This window comes from Curcuma longa, chromosome 8 (assembly GCF_044706935.1).
Source record: "Curcuma longa cultivar G26 ecotype Majalengka, Jawa Barat chromosome 8, ITB_CL_G26_1.1, whole genome shotgun sequence".
NCBI classification, from domain to species: Eukaryota; Viridiplantae; Streptophyta; class Magnoliopsida; order Zingiberales; family Zingiberaceae; genus Curcuma; species Curcuma longa.
The window spans coordinates 10,200,734-10,216,868 of NC_133868.1; the positions used below are offsets into that span (position 1 = coordinate 10,200,734).

At 41.6% G+C, this 16,135-nt stretch overlaps 3 protein-coding genes across 3 annotated transcripts; all 3 read right to left on the reverse strand.

Annotated features, from left to right (window-relative positions):
- Positions 1-1,264: 1,264 nt before the first annotated feature.
- On the reverse strand, positions 1,265-3,668 carry LOC141833076 (3-ketoacyl-CoA synthase 11-like). The gene is made up of 2 exons (XM_074720473.1): positions 3,510-3,668; positions 1,265-3,180 (listed from the first exon to the last, which is right to left on the reverse strand). Exon 2 carries the CDS (start codon positions 3,085-3,087, stop codon positions 1,549-1,551), a length of 1,539 nt encoding a protein of 512 aa, XP_074576574.1. The 5' UTR covers positions 3,088-3,180; positions 3,510-3,668; the 3' UTR covers positions 1,265-1,548.
- A 6,137-nt stretch (positions 3,669-9,805) lies between these two features.
- Positions 9,806-11,080, reverse strand: LOC141833079 (caffeoylshikimate esterase-like). The gene is given in 2 exon segments (XM_074720476.1): positions 9,806-11,032; positions 11,035-11,080. Coding segments are annotated over 2 exon segments (1,092 nt in total). The 3' UTR covers positions 9,806-9,986.
- Positions 11,081-11,472: 392 nt separating this feature from the next.
- On the reverse strand, positions 11,473-15,228 carry LOC141834007 (putative pentatricopeptide repeat-containing protein At3g15930). Its single transcript, XM_074721473.1, has 2 exons — positions 13,582-15,228; positions 11,473-13,530 (listed from the first exon to the last, which is right to left on the reverse strand). Exons 1-2 carry the CDS (start codon positions 15,172-15,174, stop codon positions 11,473-11,475), a joined length of 3,651 nt encoding a protein of 1,216 aa, XP_074577574.1. The 5' UTR covers positions 15,175-15,228.
- Positions 15,229-16,135: the final 907 nt, after the last annotated feature.

The following is a 16,135-nucleotide window of genomic DNA, read 5'->3' on the forward strand; positions in this document are numbered from 1 at the left end:
ATTAGACCTACCAACGTGTAGTTTTTCAAATTCTATCTTATTTTTTAAAAGAGAAATAATCATTTATCTTAAAAGTAATTAAGCGAAATCTGAATACTTAAATGGATTATAAAAATAATAATAACAAGGAACGTCGACACTAATAGTAGACAAAAGTTTACTAAATGCTCTTAGATATAGACAACTTTCTCTTTAATTCACTTATCCAATAAGTTCAAAATGTCATTTTTACAAAGTCAACTTTCAAAATATTTTTCCTTCGGTTCAAAATTAAAATTTTATGGGACTTTATTTTATTCGAGGAGGGATCCTCCTTTTAATTGATTTTTTTAGGATCAAAAACACTTGACCTTGCCATAAGAAATCAAATCTACTTTTTTGCTTAAGATTTAACAAAAAAAAAAAAAATAGCTGTCTCAAATTTAAATTGATTATGTTTCACTTTTTGTTTAAGGAACAGAGTAATCAAATAATTTTCAAAATTAAAATTTCATCATTTTATGATCTCCCCTTCAATTGATTTTTTTTAATAAAATACACCTGAAATCAAATCTTTTTGTAAATTTCAAATTTCTCAAATTTAATTGATTATGTTTCACTTCTTCTTTAAGGAAAGATCTCAACTTCTACTATCAATTTCATTAGATATTATTACAATTTTTTTAAAATCTTTCTCTTTTCTCAACTTCTACTACAATTTCATTACTCCGGTAAGATTCAGACCTTTACCATTCCACCGCCCGTGGGATTAAAATAAAATAAGACTGGTTTCTTGCATCCGCGGGCAGGTGTTTTTTTGCAAAAAGATGGATAAAAGTTGACTTCCTTGAACATGAAGTCAAAGAAAGGAACTGCTTTCAGCTTGAATTATTGCCTGTCTTCTATAACCATTCTCTAGAAGCCCTCAACAACAATTCATTTAACATCTTATTGCTCGGCATTAAATATAAAGACGACAAGCAAAGACAAAACATAAACGCATAAAGATATGGGAAATCTTGACATTATTTATTAATAAATACAACATACCAATTAATGATAATGATGATAATAATAATAATTAACTAGCTATCTCACAAGTGTTGCTTGACAGATCATGTTGCTTAATTCAAGCTGCATACCTTGAGATACCAAGAAGATTTAAGCATAGTTATTAAAATGAGGTCCATTAGTTCCTCTGGTTCGACTAATTGATCCCATGGTTCGACCAATAAACTACTAACTCTTCTTCTGCAATAAACTACTAACTCTAGTGCAGATGATGTAGCATGAGAACTAACAAAGTAATATTAGATAACTTGGAAGAACCAAAAGTATTTGACATACATCAACATGACATCCAGGATACAAATGCTAGTGCAAGAGTTGGATTATGACAAGTTTTAATAATAAACATCTGGATCTAAACCAAAACAAATAGGTAAACATCACTCCAGTCTCCTAAATCCACCACCAGTTGAACCAATGTTTTTTTTTCCCCTCCTTAAAATCTAAATAATCAAATCCTTGACAACATGATTGGATTTTTCCTTGACACCCAGTTCATGCTCAAAGAGTTGAAACCTTTGGAACCACAACTGGAAAATCATTAATTTCATCCATCCATGGGTTTTTCTCCTTTGCAGGATTGACAGCCCTCAGAGCCTTCCACACAGCACTGTTGCACTTGAATCCGGACCCAAATGCAATTTGCCAAATTCTGTCTTTCCTCTTGATCCTCCCTTTCCCCTCTGAATACGCCAATTCATACCATAGGGAACTGCTTGAAGTGTTTCCAAACCTGTAGAGGGTCATCCTTGAGGGTTCCATATGCCAATCAGAGAGCTGCAAGTTCTTTTCTATTTCGTCCAAAACAGCCCTTCCTCCAGCATGAATGCAGAAATGCTCAAAGGCCAACTTGAAATCTGGAATGTAAGGCCTGATCTTCATTTTGAATAACTTCTTGGCCACCAGTGTAGCCAAAAAGATCAATTGTTCAGACGTGGGCAAGACGAGCGGACCTAGTGTAGTGATGTTGGTCTTGAGGGCATCACCAGCAACTGCCATAAGGTCTTTTGAAAGAGACACACCCACCTTGCCATTCTCATCCTCTTCTTGGGTGACACAACTGAAGCACTTATCATCAGAACCCTTATGAGTGCGAACCGTGTGCACCAATTGGTACTTTGAACGCCAGCGCTCTGACCTCTTGTTCGATAGAAGAATTGCAGCACCACCCATACGGAACAAACAGTTGGAAACAAGCATGGAACGGTTGTTTCCAAAGTACCAGTTCAAAGTGATGCTCTCCATGCTGATAACCAAAGCATAGGAATTGGGATAGACTTGAAGAAGGTCCTTGGCGAGATCAATAGAAATGAGACCAGCACTGCACCCCATTCCGCCAAGATTATAGCTGACAATATTTCCTCGGAGCTTGTAATGATTCACAACCATGGCAGAAAGAGATGGAGTTGGATTGAACAAGCTACAATTGACAATTAAGATGCCAATGTCCTTGGGTTTGACATTTGTCTTTGCCAAAAGTTCATCAATGGCACCAAACATGACCATTCTAGCTTCCTTCCTGGCCTCGGCCATGGAAGGGTTCGGAGGTATACTGAGGATAGCCTCAGGGAGGTAAGTTGATTCACCAAGACCAGACCTTTCAAGAATCTTTCGCTGGAATGCAAGGTTCTCTTCTGAAAAGGAGCCTGTTTGAATAGATCTATCCATGAACGTTTGCCTAGTGCATTTCGGTGCATCTTTGGGATTGTAACAAGAAAAATTAACCAAATACACAGGTCTGGGGCGTGTGAGGAAGTAGACAGTGGAGAGGAAGACAAGAAGTGTGGAGCAAAGGATGACAGAGATCAGGTTGAATCTAAGATGATCCCAAAGGTCATGAACATCCTTGATGGAAAAGGTGGAGAGCGATGCGGCCACAATGGCAACAAGAGGCAGAAGGAATAGGTACATTCCATGGGTGATTAGATAGTGGTAACCAAGTTTAACATACTTGAGCTTAACGGATTGCTTGAAGTCAGGGAGCCGGGAGGAAGATGATCGGATCAACGGGGCATTGGCTGTTTGTTCAGAATCAGCCATGATCAAAACAGCCGCTTAAAAGGAAATTTACAGACAAGGAGAAATGTGGGATTTTTGGAGCCTCAGATCAAACAAAAGGCCAGATTGCAACACCTGCACAGATTCACATAACAGGCAACAAAATCAAATTTCGTTCATTTCCGTCCAACAAAAAAAAACTTAGCGAAAAGGAAACAGAAAATGACAGAAACACAGAATGTTCTTCTGTTCCACGAAATGGATTAGCAAAAAAATGCAGAAAAACCACAAATCAAAAACTCCAGAAAAGATAAACCTCAACGGCATCGCGAATCAAATCGAGAAAAATAAATAAATCAACACTGTTTCCAGAAAACAATCACAGATGCCCAAACAACCTTTTCCTGCAAAGAACGTGTCATTGAAATCGAATGAAAACTTGACAGAGAACAAGAGTTGCAAACCTCAAATCCAGGGTTGTGACACGACGGGAGGGGAGGAAGGGGATGCCCTACACAGCAGCACGGCTGGCTGGATTAAGGAGGAGGAGGAGGAGGAGGAGGAGGAGGAGTAAAGCAGCAGGGACGACGGAAAGAGGGGCGGAGAAGAAGGAAGAGGAGAGAACGCTATAAAAAGACTTGGGTCTCTCTTCGTCTTCCTCCTCTACGTCATCGATGGCGATCGGTGGATGCGTCGTGGGAGGAAGCTTCGAAAACGCACCGTGATTCGGCCGGGCAACAAACGCGACATTTGTGCGGCAGGCGACCCATGGCAAGTCTTAGCTGGCGCAATTCCAAATGCTAACAGCCAACCTACTCCCTCCTCTACCATCCTTTCCATTGGGGCAAAATGTCAGGCTTTCATGAGGCCCACTCACGGACGATGCTTCTAGGGTTTTGACTAACGGAGGAGACAGACGCCTCATTTGACCGCTAAAACAACGGAGACTTCAGGCTAGATTCAAAAAGTTCGAAAATATCAATAATTTGAATTTGAATTTAATTTGAAATATAATTCAAATTCAAAGTTCAATTTAAATTATTTAAATTTAAATTTAAACAGAATCAAATTTTAATTTAAAATACTTAAAATTATTTGAGTTTGATTTGAATTATTTCAACTTTAATTCGAACAAAATCAAATTTTAGTTGGAAGTGCTTTAATTTGAGCGACTCGCGAATAATATTATAGATTTTAATTCGACTTGAAAAATTATCGAACATGTTCGAGTTCGGCTCGAATTCGATAATTTTAAATACAAATTAAATATTATTTGAACTAGCTTGAAAAGTTCATGAATCTGCTCGATTCATTTGCACCCCTAGGCTAGACGACCAATATTTTCGTCACGTAATTGACTAAAATGTATTGAATCTAGAAGAAATCTATTGAATCTACGTCGATGTCAAATTGATACAGATACCAATCGACTAAATTTCGTTTTAATTGATAAGCAAAAAGAAACAGATCAAGATCCATCTTGAAATAATTTATTATATTTATTCAAATAAAATTGATCAATTATTTTATAAATATAAATGAAATCAACCCTTAACTTGACAAGTCATTAAAATTTATTCACGAGATGTATCATATTATTATCCCGCACTTCTTATCCGACACACTATGAGAATAATTAAATTTTTTTCATTTAATTTTTTTATTTAATACTATAAAAATAACTTAATCTTAATGTAAGTAAAAAAATAAATAAATAATAAAAATAATATAAAATGATACTATTTACTAGCATTTGAAACTACACAGTGTCAAATCCTTATTATATATATATTATTTTAATTAATTTTATTTTAATCTCAAGCCGTCCGATCCAATCACATTTAGTTTGAATCATACAAATTCAGGTTGATAGTTCTTTAATAATAGATGTTTAAATTTCACCGATTAACTTTAAAGATAAATAAATTTTCTTTTAATTTATCTATTAGATAAATTTAAAGTACACCTTGTACATACTATCTACGACATAATTTATGTACATTTAAAAATTAATTTTTAAAATATTCATTCTATTTGAAATTTAAATTTTAATACTTTTATTATTTATCTAAAAACAATTAAATTTTATTATCCTATGATATATTATAATAATAAAATATTTAGAGAAATAATAAGGAAATTAAATTTTAAATTTCAAATGGAATATTTTAGAGGTTAGTTTTTAAATGTGTGCAAATTGTACCTTACCTTGAATTAATGGAGTATCATTATTAAAGTCATTTGTAAAGCCATCGAATTTAGGTTAGGTCATTCCATAAATAATTTAGATTAACTTATTCCATCAAATAATTTAAGTAGGTTAAATTGAAAATTTTATTAATCTATTTTAAGAAGGATCCAAGAGGATCAATCCGTCTAGTTTGTGACTTGTGCAAATCTTACGTGAGAATTTTTTTATTCAAAATTTGAAATTAAAATGAAAATTTTAATGGATTAATGACGTTTATCCTAGATCGCAATTCAAATTTATAATTTTCAATTTTTTCTATATTTTTAAAAAAAATTTTGATAGACTCGTGGATTGACTTACCTGCTCCACTCACTTTGCATTGAGTTGAAGTTGAAAATTTCTTAATCCGTTAAAATAGCAGATTGACCCATTCTGCCCCATCATATAATAGGTTTCTGATGGACCGATCACCACGAGTTGACACGTTTGATAGCACTTTTGTCATCAGGATAATGCATTAGGTTTGAGAGGTGATGGAGATCGAAACTTGTTTAGTCAGTGAGTTGAGAACAGTGGTCTCTATAACTGCAAGAGTTTATTAGAGTTCTAGATGCATCGTTAAAATGACTTGGTAGAAAATAACAAGGGTTGGTCAGCAATATGTTTGGGTATATATGACAACCCATCTCTGATTGTGATATGAAACTATCATCGATTTCTAAAAGAGGTTAGGGAAAGTGACTCATTAACAGTAATATATAGAAAACTATAGATCCGGTCGATCGATCGAGATAGATAATAACTACAGCCATAATATAAATTGACACTTAACTTAACTAGGATGAATAAAATTTGTTGGATATCATGTCCAATCAAATATGCATAGATCTATAATTATAAGCGTGATTATAGAGTTTTCAAAAGGAGTAGGAGGATACCAAAATGATTAATAAAATAGATTGTTGAAGGAACTACATCATTGTAATATTTAATAAAACTAAAGCATGGTGGGGAAGATCCAAAGCGACTTTAACAGTGTGTTAGACCATCTCCAACGGGTGCCCTTTTACACCAAAATGGTGTAAAAGTAACACCATTTCTCTCCAATGGATACACCAAAATGGTGTCCAAAATGGTGTCCATGAACAGTGCAGCACCATGTTGGTGCTACACTGTTCACTTGCACCAAAATGGTGCAAGTGTAATATTAATTAATTAATTAATATAAAAATATTTTTAAATGCTAAAAATACTATAAATATTAATGCATTAAGTAGAATAAATTAATGTATTAAATATCACATGCACGAAAATATTTTTAAATATTATAAATTAATATTATTTAATTTAATTGAATTAATTTTGTAAATTTTATATATTATAAATTTATATTAGTTATTAACTTAAATAAGTAATATGTAAAATATTTATTATATTGCTAAGTTTATAAATATTTTAAAATTTATAATATTGGTAATTTCATAACAAACACATATTTAAAATTTTAAAATGCATAAATATAAAATACATTAAAGTAAACATGCATTTAAAGGATCTTTAGATAAACACTTCCTAAAATACATTAAAGTAAACATGCGACAAACATTAAAGTAAACATGCATTTAAAATAACTTCTTAATAAACATTTTATCTTAATTGTTTATGATTGTATATTATCTTTAAATAATAGTACGTATACAAAATTATTTCCATCAAAATTAAGAAGGAAGTACTAATATTTATTTTCTTGTAATTAAAAAATATAATATTATGATCATAATTAAAATTAGTTATTATGTACCATAAAAATATTAATTTTATTAATAATTATGATCATAATAAAAATAGGGAACAAATTAATATATATGTTGAAATTAATATATATTATAAGATGGAAAAATAGAATATTCTAAGGAATATTCTTTTTAGTGTAGGAAATGGTGTCTCTTGGTTGGAGTTGAAAAAAAATTTGGTGTTGAAATGACACTAAATTGGTGTTGAAAGAGCACCAAAATGGGTTTTATGGTTGGAGATGGTCTTAATGTTGCTACTTTGCAACCTACCCCCATCTTGCTTTGAAGTACGAAGAGAAGATACTACTCTGGATAATGCTGGATGTTGTGGTGGATAGAGACATCTATGCGTGGCAGGGCTAAGTCAGAGGTCAAGTCAAGAGTCCAACGGAGGAGGTGAATGTTGAAGTGGTCATTTGCTCTTCTTATTCGCCCATCCGATTGCTCCGACTTGATCTACCAAACTCTTTTAACTCGATCATCTAATTTCTCCGACTCGGTCCATCATACTCTTTCAGCTCAGTCATCTAACTCCTTCAGCTCCGTCCACCCGATTCCTTCAACTTGGTCATCGTACTTCTTCACCCATAGTTGAAACTTACATTCTACGTAGCTTACCATACTGTTTTTTCTAGAAAATGTGGGTGACATAGCAATTCCTCCTAGAAGACGTAGGCAACGTAGCCGTTTCATTTGAAAAACATAAGCACACATGAGTGATATAAAGGCATTGTAGCATCCCTTTAAAAAATCGCTTGCTTCCGTAGGCGTCGAGGGATTGCTATCTTTTCTTAAAACTCTTTTATTGTTCCATTGTTTTATGTTGTCCCTAGCACCTGTGTTAATTTCAGCGTCAGAGTGATCTTCGAGTCCAACCTCAGCGTCCATTTTAACCTCTTGTTGAGTTCTGCAAATATAGCTTAGATGCTTTCTTCACCTTCAAAGCCTCCAATATCTCCCCCTTAGTAATTGCTTCTTGTTGACTTGTAGACCACGATCTCAAACAGAAACTTTAGATTTGTCGAAGTGAAGAGTTTTTTTTAGTTAGCGTCAAGTATTTAGCTTATGCCGATTAATTCTAGGAATGATCGATCAATTCTATGGAAGTTTTCCATCAACCACTAGAGTAAATCGGGAAGGACTTACGATGGCCCATCTAGATAGTTCGCTTTCTCTGACTCATTATTCACCGGACAGAAATCACCCATGCAGTATTCCGCAATTGAGCCTCGACATCTGAGATTTTTGAGATATGTCAGAGGGTCTTAACCACTATACTGTTGCCCCGGGGGGGGGGGGGGGGGGGGGGCAAGTGAGAAATTTATTCTGTAAAAGGTGGAATTCACCACCCTAGCAGCCTCACGACCATCTGTGAGAAGATAAATTAAGAAACTGCAGTTGGCCACGACGGAGAAGGGTATTGTCTCGGCTTCGCCAAGATTCGAACTCTTGCCCTCTTCTGCAAGTCTATTCTATCGTAACTAATTAATTATGCCCCAGGGCAGTTATGCCCCAGGGACAACCAAACCCTAGCTTGAAAAAGTAAGCGAGAAATTTCAATTCTATACAATGAGGTAAATTGTTGTGACGACACCATCATCGATTCTAGTGTTTGATAAGAATCGATGTTTGATGGAGAATTAAGGCATCGAGCAATCAAGATGATGAAGAAAGAGCTTAATAATATTCCTTTACCAAATCACACTGAAGCGAAAAATATTAGGACAAAAGTAGCATGCATTCAATTATGTGTTTGAAAGCGATCGACGAGATTTAACGTTCTTTTCATAGAAAATAAACAAGTATATTTGATAAAGAAAAAAGCTACTTGTCACAATAGAATTTCTGTCACAAATGTTGTGACGGGAATCTGCACCGTTGGATTTTAAAATTAAGATTAAATCCTGATCGTAGATTGAATGGATGATTGTGATTGAATGAGTGATTGTGATTGAACGGTCCAGATTCCCATCACAAATTTGTGACGGGAATATATTGTGACAAGTACATATACGTTATGTACTTGTCATAATAAAGGCAAGTGCATAATAAAAAAAAGGTAGATAAATCATAATAAAGGCAAATAACATGTTGAACCAGATGAAAAGAAAGATTATAAATGGTGCAACGGTAGGACATCTGAGGTTGTGATCCAGGGACTCGTGATTTGATCCTCAGCTACGGCGTATTTATAAGAATTTTCTTCCAAATGAAAAACGCAATCAAAGGATGCTGGGCATCTCCAGGGATTGAGTCCATGAGACTGACTGGGATTTATCAAAAGAAGGATTACAAACAAGACGGCCGGATACTTCCATGTATAATGGTTGATAGTCGCAAAATATAACAGAAATAATATAGAAAATATAGTGAAACATGTATGAAATATGAGTGTGGGATTGCCTTTGGATTATTATTCTTTTTTTATAACTTTCATCGTATAACAATAACCTTTATGTTATTAAATTCTCCGATTGCAACATCCATTTTTACTCCTCGTTATAGTTCCATTTGCATTCCACAACATACCCAACCAATCTATTCATTTCAGTAGAATGTGTGTGATTTCAGTAGAATTTTATATTTGTAAGCTCGATGGCACTACAACTTGATACAAAAAAGAAATTCAGAGATTGTATGGGAATCATAATGCCAATCAAATTCAACAACAACAATAAAAAAAAAAACACGCAAACAATTCACTGCAAAGAAAACCAAGATTGTATATATTATCGATTCAAAGTTGGCTCACAATCCAAATCAGAAGAACAGATGAAACCATCACGCAACAACCACCAAAAGTTTAACCTTTTTATTTAAAAAAGACACAAATATGAATTCCTCATTGGTCATCATGTAATTTAAGAAAAACAAAACGAAAACGAAAACCCGAATCGAATGCAACAAGTTGCGCTTTAAGCACATTCATGGCGACTAGTCCGCCTCGTTTAGTTGACTCACCGCTTCCGCTCCTCGTCGCCGGAGTTCCTGTTCACGGCAGCGGCGTACCGTTCGACGCGCTCGTCGATCCAGGCCCTCATGTCGGCCAGGACCCGACTGCTGTTCTCCTCCGGCTCGCCCTGGATCAGGGAGTGGTACATGCCCTCGTAGAGGATGAGCTTCTTGTCGGCGCTGGCAGTCTTCTCGTAGAACATCTTGGACCCCTCCGGCGAGGCGACGCCGTCGTCTGTGCCGTGGACGGTGAGGAAGGGAGCGGTGACCTCGGGGAACTGGGTCTTGAAGTACTCGCAGAGACGGGCGAGCTCCCTCATGGTGCCCACGCGGGGGCGTCCGGTGTACCGGCGGGGATTGGAGGCGATGACGCGGAGGCGGTCGCGGTCCTTGATGGCTTTGCCGACCATCTTGTTGTCGGGCATGGCGGCCCACGTGTCGCCGAGCCTGAAGAGAAGCCCGTAGAGGAAGAGGTGGATGCGGGAGGGCTTCATGTCGTCAGGGATGACGAAGAGCGGGGCGGAGAAGATGAGCCCAGTCCATGTGCTCCGATCAGGAGATCGCAAGTACATGAGGAGCGTGGCGGCGCCGCCCATGGACTCGCCGAAAAGGAACGCCGGCAGATGGGAAGATTCCTGCCTGACGGAGAGGAAGAAGGAAAGGGAAGCGGCGGCAACGGCCTCCATGTCTCCAAGATAGCATCGGACGCCGTCGGATCGGCCGTGACCGAGGAGATCGGCGCAGTAGACGGCGTAGCCCCAGTTGGCATACGCGATAGCGACCTTCTGGAAGAGCCAGCCGGAATCGGATCCATATCCGTGGGTCATGAAGACGAGGGCCTTGACAGGAAGGAGATCTCCGGTGGCGGGATCGACGGGGAGGAAGGACTGGGTGAAGAGGCGGCCATGGGGGCTCTGGAAGTAGGTCTGCTGATTCTGGACGCCCTGCGACAAGTAATACTCCTCCTCCCCGGGCTCGTCGCCCCAGAAGTACTTGGTCGGAGACGCAGCTGCCGGTGGCGGAGCGGCGGAACCCATCGTCGTCACAGGCGCGGCGGCTGAGCGAGGAGCTCAATGAGATGCGGTCCGCCGCCGCCCATCGCTCGCTGCTTATTGGAACACATCGACTACCGTGGAAGGGGGACCGTTGGATCTCATGGAGAATAATCCTGACCGCTGACTTGGCTGTACCAGACCTCACCAACCCTTCACACTGCAGTGAAATGGCAAAACCAGCATTCACGATTGCATCGCTACGAAATTCCTATTTCCCAATAAGTTTTATACGTGTCGTTTTCCTATGGGCTGTTAACTAGCGAGCGTGTCCCAGTGGCTGCACGGAATCTCTAAAAGATTTAGGTGTGTGGAAAAATCACAAAGATTATTTTTATTAAATACCTTCTATCACAAAGGAGGATGTATTTATTTTCACAAATACATGAACACTGGGAAAATTCAATAATAAACTAACTAAACATTCTGAATATATTAATCACCAATAATCATTGCAAGAACATCGGCCATTCATAAACCGGTGGAAGCGTTTTCTATCCCTCACAACGATTTCTCTTTTGTAAATTTCAGAGAGAAACTTGATCGCGTTGTGACAATCCACACAAATCCTCAGGTTCTTGACGACTCTGATCGTCGCCCCGGATTCTGAACTGATCAATCCGAAAGCAATTGCCAGCCTCTCACTGTGCTGATTGATAGCATTTGCTTTCTCCTTCTCCCCCATGCTAACAAAGATTTCCGAGGTATCAGCCGCGTAGCCAGCAGCGTTCAGCTCCTTGCTCATCTCTTCCAACTTGGAATAAATTTCACTGCTCCTCGGATGAGACCTGTCCCCAGCCACGAATTCATGGATCTTCCCATTCATCTCCACGGAACTACAACCAGGCTCTTTGCGAATCCCTTTCGCCCTTATCGTTTCTCTCATCTTGCGTGCTTCGTCGAATTTTTTGGACTTGGCGTAGATGTTGGACAAGAGCAGATACGCGGCGCCGTCGGAAAGGTCCATCTGGAGAAGCTGCTTTCCGGCCGCCTCTGCAATTTCCAAGTTCCCGTGAACTCTGCACGCGGCGAGAAGAGCTCCCCAAACTGCCGAATTTGGTTTCATGGGCATGCTGTTTATGGTCTCCAATGCTTCCTCTAGTCGTCCAGATCGACTGAGAAGATCAATTAAGCAACCGTAGTGTGTGACGTTCGGCATGATTCCGTGTCTCGTGATCATGCTTGAGAATAATCGTCTCCCCTCGGCGACTAATCCCGCATGAGCACAGGCTGTAAGAGCACCAATGTAGGTTACACCATCTGGTCTAACATCAGTTTCGACCATTTTGTAGAACAAAGAGATGGCATCCTCCCCGTGCCCATTCAAAGCCAAGCCAGAGATTATGGCAGTCCATGTAAACCTATCCTTACAGGTCATTCTGTCGAAAATCTCGACTGCATTCTTGACGCAACCACACTTTGAGTACATGTCTATCAGTGCATTGCCCACAGCGATGTCTATCTTAATCTGGTTGCGATCCATGTATGTTCTTATCCATTCTCCTACCTCGAGGGCTCCTAACTGTGCACAAGCAGTGAGCACGCTGACCATTGTAAATGCATCAGGCCTGACCATTGCGACCTGCATCGCGCGGAATACCTCCAAAGCCGCGTTGAATTTGTTCGCAGCGACGTAGCCGGTGATCATGGCAGTCCATGATACAAGGTCCCTCTGTGGCATATGATCGAACAGTTCTCTAGCGCGATCCACCTCCCCGGACTTGGCGAATCCAACCACTAGCGCTGTCCAAGAAATGACATCCCTTGTCGGCATTTCGACAAACACTCTCCAAGCAGCCTCCATGTCACTGCATCGTTGGTACATTTCGATCAATGCGTTCTGAAGCCTCAATTCTGGGAGATGACTGCTGGTGAGAACACACCGATGAATCTGCATTCCACAGTCTAAATTTCTCATTTTGGCACAAGCTGAGAGCACCGAGATGTAGGTGATCCCGTTAGGCCTCATGCTGTCCCTCATCATCGAAACGAACAATCTACACGATTCCTCGAACAAGGTGTTCCTATTGTAACCGGAAATCATAGCGTTCCACAGAGCTACATCTCTCTCAGGACAACTATCGAATAGCTCTCGGGCTGAATCGACCTTGCCGCCGACCGCATACACGCGGAGCAACGCGTTGCGGACGTGCGAATTGGCGGCGAGCCCAAACTTGACGGCGTGCGCGTGGAGCTCGCAGCCGCACTGGACGTCGCCGTCGTCGCGAGTGAATCCCTTAAGCAGGAAAGGGAAGGTATGGGCGTTCGGGGCGAGGCCTGTGGCGAGCATCGCCACGTAAGCGGCCACGGCGGCGCGTGGCGCGCGGTGATCGGAATGAGCCCGTATCAGGCAGTTCCAGAGAAAAGGGTCAGGGGTGGGGATTGCGTCGAGCAGGAGGCGGGCGGAGGCCAAGTCGCCGCAGCAGAAGGAGAGGAGGCGACGCTGATGGATGGCGAATCTGGCGAGGCCGGTGCGGATCATGAGGGAGTGGATTCGCTAGCTAAGCCAAACAAATTAGCCTTTCTTTCAGATCAAACGCAATCCTCACCAATAATCCTTGCAGGAACAACATCCATCCTTGAAGTAATGGAACCTGCACCTGTCCCGCACGACGATCTCCCTCCCGTAAATCTTGGAGACGAGCTTGATAGCTGCATGGCAATCACCGCAAACACGAAGGTTCTTCATGATCCGGATTGGCGTCCCCGGCCTAGTCCTGATGAGCCCGAACGCCATGGCCAGCTTCTCGCTGTGCCGGCGCAACGCGCTCTCCTTCTCCTCCTCGTCCATGTCCAGCACCACCTCCGACTTGTTGGGCACGTACCCTGCTTCCTTCAGCTTCCCAACCATGTCTTCCAGCATGGCGTAAATCTCAGCAGAGTCGGCGTGCGACTCGTCCCCCATGACGAACTCGTGGACCTCCCCGTCCATCTCTATCAGACTGCACCCCGGTGGCTTCTTCACCTTCCTCGCCGCCATCAGCTTTCTCACTCTATTAGCTTCGTCCCATTTCCGAAGGGACCGGTATATGTTGGACAGGAGCACGTATGTTCCTCCTTCCTTCTGGTCGAGCTCCAGTAGCATTTGCGCAATCCTTTCGGCGACAGCGACGTCGCCGTGAATTCGACAGGCGCCTAACAGGCCTCCCAACACGAAGCGATCGGGCGCCATCGGCATGCCTCTGATCAGCTCCTCTGCTCTCTCAATCTGCCCCGCTCGACCCAGCATATCGACCATGCAGCCGTAGTGCTCGACGCTGGGCTGGATATTGTAGCCGTTCGCCATCGAGTTGAAGTACGAACATCCTTCGTCGACGAGGCCCGCGTGGCTGCAGGCTGTCAAGACGCCGACGAAGGTGATCGCGTCGGGCTTCACTCCACTCTTCTGCATCTCGTGGAAGGCCTGCAGCGCTCTCTCTGCGTGCCCACACATTGCGAGTCCTCCGATGAGGGCCGTCCACGTCATGACATCTCTGCGAGGCATATCCTCGAACACCTTGAATGCACTTTCTACACACCCGCACCTCCCGTACATGTCCACTAGAGCAGTCCCCAGCACGAGGTCCACCTCGACCTTCTCTCGCGCAATGTAGGCATGCAACCATTTGCCAAGCTCGAGAGCGCCCAGCTGGGAGCATGCCAGGGTCATGCTCGCCATGGTCACTTTATCTGCCTTAACGCCGATGAATTGCATCTCGCGGAACAGTCGCAATGCTTCCTTGTAATCACTATCCTCGACGTGCCCTTTAATCATTATGTTCCAACAAAATATATTCCTCTCGGGCATTTCATCGAACAGCTTCCGCGCAAGCGCGACACAGCCGCATTTGCAGTATAAGTCCAACAGAGCAGCTGAAAGGACCAAATCAAGCCCAATTCCACTCTCTTCGATGTACTGATGAACTTGTTTCCCGGTCTCTATGTCCCTGGCTCTCGCACAAGCCGTCAGAACATTCACCAGAGTGATTTTGTTCGGCGCCAGCTCCATTCTACGATAAAGATCTATTGCTTCACACAAGCGATCCGATTTGGTATAACCAGCAATCATAGTGGCCCATGAAACAATGGTCTTCTCGCGCATTCTGTCAAACACCTGGCAAGCGGAGCTCAAGCAGCCACAAACAGAGTACATGTTCATCATTGTGTTCTGGACATAGACATCCGAAGAAAAGCCCAACTTGAGCGCGTGGGAATGCAGTTGCTTCCCTTCGTTCAAGAACCTGCAGGACTTGAAGAGCGAGGGAAGCGTGAAGCGATCCGGACGGAGGCCTCGTTCGATCGATTCGACGTAGAAGAGGAGGGCCTGGAAAGGGAGGTTCTTGTTGGTGTAGGCGCGGGCGACGGAGTTAAAGGTGAAGATGGTGGGATTGGGGATCTGCCGGAAGACGAGCCTGGCGTATTCGAGACATCCGAACTCTGGGGTGCAGCAGACGGAGACGAAGTGACTGGCCGGGAGAGGGTCGAAGGCGAGGCCGGAGCGGATCATTTGAGCGTGCACCTGCTTGAGCTCGCGCACGGCGGTGCATTTCTGCAAGCTGAGGAGCTGCGGGGAGTCGCTTTGAGGCGGCGGCTTGGAAGGGAGAGGGGAAGCTAAGGGAATCGACATATCTTCTTCTACTGAAGCAGCAGTTATTTCAGTTGAGAAATAAGGATCTCTGCTTTATTTATTGGATAAATTTTAAATTTTTTTTTAATATTATTTTTTTAAAATGACAGTTACTCATTCTATTGAAATTATTCTGTTTTGTAATAACCAACTTTATTTGATGAAATTCGCTGGCCCCACACAGTCGGCAATAACCAATTCTTTTAAAAAAGACATTCCCTAGTACAGGTACCCAACTCTTCCTAGCCTCGATCAAGGTATACTATGCCCTTACTGTAATCTTAGCCAAGTATCTGCATCACGAGCCGACCTTATGATTTGGTCTTGGCCTTACGAGCCGACCTCATGACTTGGTCCCAACCTTATGAGCCGACCTACGCTCCGACCTCATGATTTGGTCGAGCCGACACGATCTGCAATAACCAACTCAATCATGCTCTAAAAATACTCAATTGAAATTCAACAACATACTATCATACTCTTTAATAAAAGGTAG

Excerpts from the sequence above, each read along its gene's own strand:
- LOC141833076 (XM_074720473.1), bottom strand. The coding sequence starts at position 3,087 with ATGGCTGATTCTGAACAAACAGCCAATGCCCCGTTGATCCGATCATCT.
- LOC141834007 (XM_074721473.1), bottom strand. The coding sequence starts at position 15,174 with ATGATGAACATGTACTCTGTTTGTGGCTGCTTGAGCTCCGCTTGCCAG. Across the intron at positions 13,531-13,581 it reads GTTCCTGCAAGGATTATTGG|CGAATCCACTCCCTCATGAT; the intron begins TGAGGATTGCGT and ends TGGCTTAGCTAG.